The 10,346-nt window shown below is 38.9% G+C and overlaps 1 protein-coding gene across 4 annotated transcripts; it reads left to right on the top strand.

Annotated features, from left to right (window-relative positions):
• The first annotated feature begins 628 nt into the window (after positions 1–628).
• zgc:173548 (uncharacterized protein LOC100126026 homolog) lies at positions 629–8,391 on the top strand. 4 transcript variants are annotated; one of them, XM_067431957.1, is made up of 4 exons: positions 629–1,114; positions 1,641–1,667; positions 1,779–1,879; positions 7,960–8,391. In XM_067431957.1, the coding sequence occupies exons 1-4, from the start codon at positions 937–939 to the stop codon at positions 7,981–7,983; spliced, it is 330 nt and encodes a 109-aa protein (XP_067288058.1). In that variant the 5' UTR covers positions 629–936; the 3' UTR covers positions 7,984–8,391. The 4 variants fall into 4 exon arrangements, with proteins under 4 accessions (XP_067288058.1, XP_067288056.1, XP_067288055.1 ...); XM_067431955.1 differs by having other exon boundaries at positions 1,779–2,204; positions 7,957–8,383; XM_067431954.1 differs by having other exon boundaries at positions 631–1,114; positions 1,641–2,204; positions 7,957–8,373.
• The last annotated feature ends 1,955 nt before the right edge of the window (positions 8,392–10,346 follow it).

The following is a 10,346-nucleotide window of genomic DNA, read 5'->3' as shown; positions in this document are numbered from 1 at the left end:
GGGTTATGATTATTATTCTACTTTACAGGTCAGATTCGATCGGAATATTCAAAAGCATGTTTGTTTCACGTGCAACCAGTTCATAACTGCGACAGAATCTTTTCAGGAAATTTGGAATAAACCACTACATTTCTGGATTTTTTTCCCGATCTCTTTATGAACCTTTTCAAGCATCAGAGTGGTAGTTGCATAGCTGTCAATGAACAGTACAGAACTGGTTCAGATTTCATCGAAAAGGACCTTAATTTGTGTTCCGAAGATTTTTTGGGTCAACTAACCCTTTAAAATGTTTGCTGTTTTCTTTTGCGATCTCTACATCCACATAATTGTCTTACGTTGTTGTTGTGTTCCAGCTGTCATGTATTGTTGCAAAAATAAATATGACTTTTTTTTTATGATCATACTGGACATGAGGTATAATAAATGTCAGTAGGCCTACTATTTATTAAAACCAAGCATACATTCAATCAAGTTTAATCATTTAATCATTTTTATTATTACATATATTACATTTTTTCCAAAATAACAAAAGGCAGTAACAATTCAAACAATACATTTTATTTGTGAACTAACGTTCTATAGGCTAAATGTTGTTCTATTATCTATTTGTTGAAAACCATTAAGGGAATTCACATAGCCTACGTTTAACCCAATGGCATGTTATACCTTCTCTCCTCATCATCGTGTCAGCCTCGGATTACATGAAGAAGAGACAGGAAAAATTGAAACATTAAATCCATACGAACTGTGGCAAATACATCTTGAATACGCTTGCAGAAATCTACCCTGCAAAGCAAAGCAGCCAACTCGCGCTCCGTTTCGAAAGGTGGCGCTAATGTTGCGAATGGTTGTAGTCATCGCCGTTGGACACATAAGAAGTAGTTCCGAGACCGAAGGAGAGAGTTTATAACGTAATAACGTGAAACAACATTGACCATGATGGGATTAGAATACATTTATTCATTTATGATAAAGCGCATGATGACTGTCGCCGATGAAATATTCGACTCTTTAAAAGACAGTATTATTGAATATGAGCAGGAGATAGAGCGTCTAAAGCAGGAGAACTGTTCTCTGAGGAGCCGAACCTGTAGCGGTGCAGAAACATGCCATGGTCAGTAACACATTCACTATTATAAGCCAATAGTAAACAAGAAATGTATTCCCTCTCTGATTATCTTTCTTAAAGAGATATAGCCAATTATTGTATAAACAATATTCAAGTAATATGGAGATAGAGAGAAAAAAACTCTTGCACAAGCAAAACTATGTTATTTGAAATGCCTCAACTGTTCCTTTTAAGTTTTACAAATAATGATCATAAATATGCTTTATATCTATTTATCAACATCAATAATTTTTGTCAATCATTACATTGTTTTTAATTTAAAGGTGAATAAATCAATATTGCGTCTATAGACTCTTTAGTTATTTCCTCGCTTTAATTCGTTATTTAAAGTAAGTTAAGTCCAACTGATTTTCAAATAAACTTAACAAATACCCTAGTTAGAAAGAAAATATGCCAGATTACTGAAGTAAAATGGGTTGCACTCTGCATTTCACTTTAACTAGAATATTGATGTTTATTGTTTTACCTGTTTTTGCAGGTAAAAACTAATCTCATGCCTTCTGTCACACAGATACTCAAAGAGATGGAGGTCTGCAAGGTCCGACAACTTCAGAACTGTCAGAAATACAAGTAAAAGTGGAGGTTGCCACTGTGATGTCCCATGCGCCTTTGAATCAAACTTCTTCCATTATTTCTCCTCTGTCTGAAGCGGTCACAGGGCAGGAGCCCCATCAGTGCCTCTCACTTCTGCCAGAGATAAGGCTGAAGAAGGAAGATAGTGGTGGTACAGATACACAGTCATCAGTCACAGTTAAGTCAGAGCTGTGTGATAATCAGGCCAGTGAATCGAACTCATCTGCAGTGCAGTCTGGCAGCGTTTGTCATGTTGAACTTAAACTAGCTGAACAAGAACCGTCATCTCTTGACATTGAAACTTTTGAAGAGGTGTTACAAAAAACAAGGCGAAAACACCAGAATGCATTATGCAAGATTTGCAGCAAGTCTTTCAGGAACAATGGAAACTTGCGGAAACACATGTTAGTACATCAAAATGAGAGACCTTTCTGCTGTAGTTCATGTCAGAGTCGTTTTAAAACGAAATCCAGCTTGAAAGAACATGAGAGACTTCATACAGGTGATTATCGCTACAGCTGCCCGAGATGTGGAAGGGGTTTTTCACGATCAAATCATGTCAGAAAGCATCTCAAGGCAGCTTATTGTGATAAGCCTTAATTCTCCAAATAATGGATTCATTCTAAATTAATGCTTTATTAGATATACTGTATTGCAAATTAAAGTATCAAACGAAATATCTAAGAGAGAACTCTGCTTTTCTTCTGAGTGATGCAATATTTTATTAAATATTATTTAAAATATTTTGATTGCTTTATGCAGTGCTTGTAAGTCCAAAGAAATTAAGTAATATCTATCCTTTTAGATTCCCTTTTGATGTGTCCATATTCAAGGCCCTACAGCTCTCACTGGCTCTTTGCATAAATTACACACATTTTCAAAGGTTAAAAAGCAAATGTGGATCACATGGCACAATGCTAGTTTTTCTTATCCAACAAATCAAAGTTCAACAATTACTTTATTTATTAAACATCAATTATAAGCAATAAGAATAAGAGTTTTATAGTTGGATTGTAGTGCATATTCTGTTATTGCCAGTGGAAATTTATATTATATTAGAGGTGTGCGTGAGACTTTTCTTAATCCTGCTCCCGCTGAATTTCTAACCATTACCGCCTGCTCCCACAATGTGTGTGTTTCACTCCCGCTCACACCCGCAAACATTCTGTCACAGCTTGTAGAAATTGTGCAAAAAAAAAAAAAAAACGCCAACAATAGGGCTATGCTAAAAACATTGCGTTTAATTAAAGCTGCTGTCCATAACTTTTTTTGTGTCCAAGAATTAAACAAATTATATAATGAGAATGTACTTCATGAATCCATTTTCCACACTGTGTTTTTGTCTTACCCTGAATCATTATAGTGCACTTATAATAAGTGTTTATATTGGGACTATTTTAGACAAGTCTGGTAAGAACCAGTCCCAGACTCGCCATAGACATGAATCATGAAACATAGAAGTAGCTCCGGTTGCAATGTTCTTCCGCAATACACAAGTAGTTCTGAGATTAAGTAAAACTAGCACCACAAAATACAAATACATTCTTTCAGCTTTATAAAACTGTGTCTCTATGAACTGGTAAAACCAAAACATCACAACTAGTCGAGCCTAAAAACATACTTTAACGTATGCGTAACAGCACACACCCCCATAACATTTCAACTCTTTTAAACTAACAAGGCACAATATTTAAAGGGTGATGAATTGAGAAATCAACATTCCCTTGAGCTTTTGATATAAAAGGTCATGGTAATATAAGAATACCCTGTAAGTTTCAGAGCTGAAAGCTTTTTTTAAACACACAGGACGAGAAAATGATTGTGTGCGCATCTATACGTCATTGCGTGACGAAACCTCTACAGAATAATAAGCACGTCTAATTCAGTAGCCCCGCCCACCAACTCATAGAGTTTTTCGGATCGCTAGCCAGTAGCAATAAACATGCTGGAGAAGATAGCAAGATATTGTGAAGAACACAGTCACTGCATAAGTTTTTACTGCAGAAGGCGTTTACTTCCAATACGGCTCTCCAGTGCGGCACGCCCATCAAAACCCAACATTCAGAAGAGAGCCTCAAAACCATTGTAGAAAATAGCCTATTACTTATTAGTTATGATGTTTTTGAATGTAAAAACCACACAAACGTCATTAGTTGACGTCAAACAACTGTATACAAATTTTTAAAAGCCAATTAATTTAATTAAATTATTTATAAATTAAATAATTTTTAAACAAATATAAAACAAACTAAATAAAATAATATGGAAATTAAACCTCAGATATATCACAGGTGTTTATGTAGCCTAGGTAATTGAGATTGCAAAAAGAAAATGTATGATAATGAAAAACATTAACCGTAATGAATGACTTGGTCTAGTCTGCTATGAAAGAAGAGAATGTTCCTGATTAAGAGTGGTGAAATTCATTTGTTGATTCCTTTGTTGTTACGCAGCTAACCGGGAACGGCGCTGCATTTTTAACTGCCTACTCCCAACCAGAGGTGGTAAAAGAACTCAAAAGTTATACTTGAGTGAAAGTATATATACCTAAATAAAAAAATACTCCAGTTAAAGTAGAAAGTCCTCCATTCAAACATCACTTGAGTAAAAGTACAAAAGTATCAGATTTAAAACGTACTCAAGTAACGAAAGTAAAAAGTAAATATTCAAATTAACTGTAAATATCAATAAGTAGATAAAATCTTTTGGGACTGGTATGCAATGCTTTAATTGAACAAATGATAAGATTATATACTGCAATTAAGAATCTGTTAGATTTGCAATTAATAAGAGACAATGAAGCACCTTAAGGCAGTATAGGGGTTAAACTTGTATATTTAACAATAGACATGTTCCATAACATTAACTCCATAAAACAGATGAGGGGCAAGATACTATTAACTAATTCAAAATTAATTCAAAAGCCATAACCACAATGACATATTACGTAACAATTAGTTAACAGCCATGTGCCTCAACAAGTAAAGTCATAATATAATTTTGCCAATTGTTATGATGATTAATGATGAATTAAACACAACTGAGAGTCAGAATGCATGGCTTTGAATACATGAATTTACATTATTAGTTAATGTAATCTGTTATTAGGGAATTAATGATGTCACATTTAATTAATAGCAATTCATATATTACTTAATCTATTAATCATAGGGAATGTTCATTATTTGCTGATGCAGTAATCATTAATAAATGGTTTAGTTCTTCATTTGTAATACATTAACTCATGATTATCTGTGCATTAGTTAGGCATGAATTATAATAGTGCACCTGTATTTTTAAAATGTTACCAATGTTTTCATAGTAAATAGTGTGCTGCAAAATAAAAAAAAACTTGGGGAAACACTGAGCTAACGTTAGTGTGGCAAACCTGACTTGTCAGCTTTTCCAAGTCTATACCCGACTGGATCATCCATGACCGACCAGACCGGTTTGGAAATCAAGTATAATAAATACTTAATACTTGGAGCGGGCATGGGGAAATGTATTGGAGTAAAAAGTAAACTTTGCCTTTAATATTGTAGTGGAGTAAGAGTAAAAGTAGATGCAAATAAAATATACTCAAGTAAAGTACAGATCCCCGAAAAAAATACTTAAGTAAAGTATCAAAGTATTTTTACTTGATTACTTGCCACCCCTGCTCCCAACTGGAACAAAGGTGAAACTGCCTGTGGGATCCCAATCCCAATGTAGCCCATTTATATTATATGATCTACTACAGCAGTGGTCGGCAACAGGCGGCCAGTGGACCAAAATTGGCCAGCCGGCAATAATATCTGACCCGCAGCCAGATTCTGGTTTTTAAAATAGATCTGTCGTGATAGTGTAATGGAGGCCAGCTGGTGAGAGCTGTGCAGGTAATTCTCCCCTTCCCCTGATGTCAAGAGACGCTCTTGTGACTGACTCTAGAGGTTGCATCTTTTAGCAATATCATCCAACTGCGGCCACAAAGGGCGTTATCGTGCTGGTGGCGGTTATCGTTTTCGCAGACTGGAACGCCCCCTTCTTCTTCCTCGCATCTTCTGCTGAACTGCTAGCTGTCAACATCCGGATTAATATGTTCAACATTCGCTAGTTAGTTTTTCTCAAACAGAAGCTTCAAAATACGATCTAGCATCTTGCAACATGACATCATGACTTTGCGTAAACAATACACGCCACTTTCTAAAGCCAAGTGGCGTGATATCTGTACGCATTATGAGCTATCCGCAAGTATGTCTACGGTGTGTGTTTCCGCATGAATGTCCATCATCCCCGCATGTGATTCAGCGTGTATGTTTACACCAAAACGAACCATTGTGTGTGTGTGTGTGTGTGTGTGTGTGTGTGTGTGTGTGTGTGTGTGTGTGTCCACAATGTAAATGGACTTATAAACGTACTAAATTATGTTTTTTTTTTTTTTTTTTTTATGTAAAAATGCTGAATGTTTCTTGTGATGAGTAGGTTTAGGGATCAGGGTTGGGTGTAGGTAATCGTTGTGATTGACCAATGAAAATGTAAGGAATCAATTGTAGGGCATTTTCGCTGAACTGGTTTGGGGGGAAAAAATCACACATATGGAAGGGGAAATTACATCATACCCAGTGTGCCTTGAGAGACTCTTCGCAATCGGTTGATGAGACGTTACCAGGAATGCCCAATAGGCATTTTTGTTTCATGACAGGAACGCTAAGCTGCAGCTGGACTCTTTTAGCCTCCTTGTTAGAGCTTCTGACTCTCATGCGGAAAGACCCAGGTTTGAATACCGCTGGGAGCGGGCGGTGCTAACCGTGGAGATTACAACAACAACAACAATTACTCACAATAAATTTGTCTTTGGTAATTTTGCCTTCAAAAGAAAATACAAGAACATTTTTGTAGGGAAGGGGCGAGAAGTTCTTGAAAAGTGCTGAAAAACATTCAAAAGAGTCTGTGGAATGGATCGCTAGACACGGCTCTAAAATAGCTATCATGAAATGTGTGGTATGAAAAAACGTACAGTGAACCATTGAAACAACTTAAATGTTAACATCACTCTGTCTGCACATGATGTAATAGCGTACCTCCAGCACGGAAAAAAAGAATGCAGTTTAGTACGTGAGGATGCCAAGGGACACAAGTGTACAAGTATAGGCTACATCAAATAATTACAATTACTATAAGTTAGGCTCCATTGTGTAACAAGCTAATTAGAATACAATTTTTTTAATCACAATTTGGAAAGAGAAAATAAAACAGTTTGTTAAGAGCATGACTCAAACATGCCATTAATGTATTCAAGTCCTCTTTTATTTTATTTTTTTCCTTCCACATCTCCCACTTATGTGTGTTTTAGCAAAGCAGTCTGTGTTGCAAGTTGGTGAATGAAGATACTTGCCAGGGTACTTGTCACTACTGCTTTATTAATTTATCAAAACATGTTGTTAACAGCTCACTACCAGTTACTAAAGACACTGTAACAGTATGTCACAGGCAATTCTACTTGCATTTTTCATCAAATAATTTCTTAAATTAACTATATTCTGGCCCACCATGTAGTGTTTTGGACTGTGCTGGACAGTCTTGTAATGGAACTATGACACTGTCATGAAAATGCGTGCCCATAGGCCTGTCTAAACAACAAGGTAAAGCAAATAAACTTCTTAGAAGCATAGTACAATTGAACAGGCCTGTCCTTAAAAAACAAAATCCCATTTATATCCTTTGGGAGTGCATGTCCTGAAAAAAAAAAAAAACCCTGGGGACCCCTGCACTATCAATCAATCATTCAACTTTATTTATATAGTGCTTTTACAATCATGATTGTGTGATAGCAGCTTCACAGTTTCAAACAGGACAATATTGCAACAAAATAAAATTTGGCTGTACAGTCGTTCTGGAGAAAACAGTGATGTTATCAGCTTATTTTAATTTATCATATAGCGACAATGTTGGCAGATCAGTATTATAGTTTATAGAACTAAATAAAACCTAATTCATGAATTTTATTTGTATATTTAGTTGAATAACTTTGATCATAAGTGTCCCCAACTAGGTGGTCGGCACTATTCTAATATTGGTGTCTTCATCTTGTGCGAAGGAAACTGAACTTCTGCTAGTGAGATATGTTATCAGGGTAGATTCAGCATATTGTTATCAATCCCTGAGGTATTGAATTAAATATACAAAGGATATAATGACTGATATATGCCAACATTTAGATTTAACCAGTCACTATATTTGTAGACTTCATTACAATAACATTTCTTTTCCTACAGAAGGACGAGCAGAAGATCAGTCAGTAGAACCTCTGGACTTACAGCTCTCTCACATGGAAATAATTCTACAACCAGACAGTGTAAATGTGGACCCACAGCACTCTACTAAATTAAGTCTTTCTGATCAGGGCCCCGGAAAATTTCACAGCTACATACATTTGCCACAAAGTGATCGAAAACACCCCTGTTCGTTTTGTGGTAGAAGATTCTATAAGAAATGTCATCTCATAGAGCATTTAAGAATTCACACTGGCAAAAAACCATTTGGGTGCAATACATGTGGAAAGTGGTTTGTGCAGTGGAACCAGGTAAAGAGACATATCATTAGGCACCATGAAGGAGATATGTCACAGATATCAAAGAAAAATGTGTAAAACCAGGTTTGTCATCACAATCTCAAAGAATTTAGAATTGTTAGTTCAGTTGTGAATTTCAAATGTACATTTCTAATTATTCATATGTTCTACAGAGACTTAAAATAAAATAGAGAAATAAAATTCACATACCGTTTCCACGCATCATTTCTGTCTTTAAAGCTCTCTCTCTCTCTCTCTCTCTCTCTCTCTCTCTCTCTCTCTCTCTCTCTCTCTCTCTCTCTCTCTCTCTCTCTCTCTCTCTCTCTCTTTCTCTCTCTCTCTCTCTCTCTCTCTCTCTCTCTCTCTCTCTCTGTGAGTAAAAACAGCACTTTACTCAAGGGTTGCAGCACAGAGGCCTTTGCTAGCTGAACAAACTGAGTTCCCTTTCGAGAGAGGTTCCTCGTATTACGTATGGGAAAAACTCCTTTTCTCGAGAATGTGAAGCAAAACTTTTAATAAAGGTATCTATGTAAAGCGCAGTGAGCTGCACGGCCATAGCCCAGCGCGAGGAGCGCTCTGATTGGCCGGGCTGCGGCAACTGCAGGAACCTATGGTGAGGCGGCTGAGAGGAACGAACCAATGGGGGGCGTTCCAGAAGCCCGCCGAAAAAGGTGCTTATATTTGCATACAGGAGGCTATATAAGACCCTAATTCGCCATAGGTGTCAGATTTTATCTCCTTCAGCGATACCTTCGCTGGTCTCCGGAAGAAGCACCGCCGTTGAAAAGGCACCAGCGGAACCTGCAGCTGAGGACGACGGACTCCCTCTCCGCCTTCTCTGCCGTTCCAGCTACGCCATCCGGCGTTATATATCCTTTAAACTGTGTCTATGTTGAGTGTTATATGTGTTTGTGTGTGTGTTGCCGCTGCAACGCCACTTCTAGAGCTTACAGGCTTGTTCTACTCGAGGACTCTCTCGTTCCGCCGCGTCGTTAAGCGCCGCGGAAAGACGGAGCTCTTCTCACTCTCCCTCTGCTCTCGTCCTGTCGCGCTGAATAGCGCCGCGGAAAGAGAGAATGTTAGAGGACATGAGCACACTCAAGCCGAAGCTCTCTTCACTCTGCCGCCGCCGCGGCTCTTCTTCCGCCGCTGCCACAGAGTTGTTCCCACTCTTCTCTCATTCCGTCGCGCTACAGCCGCGGACAGAGAATACTAGAGTGAATAGGCGAACTCGAGCCGAAGCTCTCGTCACTATACCGTCGCGCTGAGGAGGCGCCGCGGACAGACGGAGTTTTTCCTCAGTCTTCCTCTTCTCTAGTTCAGTCGCGATATCGCCGCGGACAGAGAATACTAGAGTGAATAAACAAACTCGAGCCGAAGCTCTCGCCGTGCTAGAAGCGCCGCGGACAGAGTTTTACCTCACGCTTCCAATTCTCTCGTCCTGTCGCTCTATCGCCGCGGACAGAGAATACTAGAGTGAATAAACAAACTCGAGCCGAAGCTCTCGCCGTGCTAGAAGCGCCGCGGACAGAGTTTTACCTCACGCTTCCAATTCTCTCGTCCTGTCGCTCTATCGCCGCGGACAGAGAATACTAGAGTGAATAAACAAACTCGAGCCGAAGCTCTCGCCGTGCTAGAAGCGCCGCGGACAGAGTTTTACCTCACGCTTCCAATTCTCTCGTCCTGTCGCTCTATCGCCGCGGACAGAGAATACTAGAGTGAATTAACTAACTCGAGCCAAAGCTCTCGCCGTGCTAGAAGCGCCGCGGACAGAGTTTTTCCTCACGCTTCCAATTCTCGTTCTGTCGTGATATCGCCGCGGACAGAGAATACTAGAGTGAATAAACAAACTCGAGCCGAAGCTCTCGCCGTGCTAGAAGCGCCGCGGACAGAGTTTTTCCTCACGCATCCAATTCTCGTTCAGTCGCGCTGTCGCCGCGGACAGAGAATACTAGAGTGAATAAACAAACTCGAGCCGAAGCGCTCGCCGTGCTCATTCTACCGCCGCCGTGCTGAAGCGCTGCGGACAGAGAATACTAGAGTAAGTTAGACGAGCGAGCTCGGGCTGTTGGGTATGTCAAGAACAATGTCGCT

This window comes from Pseudorasbora parva, chromosome 22 (assembly GCF_024679245.1).
Source record: "Pseudorasbora parva isolate DD20220531a chromosome 22, ASM2467924v1, whole genome shotgun sequence".
Lineage (NCBI taxonomy): Eukaryota > Metazoa > Chordata > Actinopteri > Cypriniformes > Gobionidae > Pseudorasbora > Pseudorasbora parva.
The sequence above is the reverse complement of the archived record's forward strand: the minus strand, read 5'-3'. Positions and strand labels throughout refer to the sequence as shown.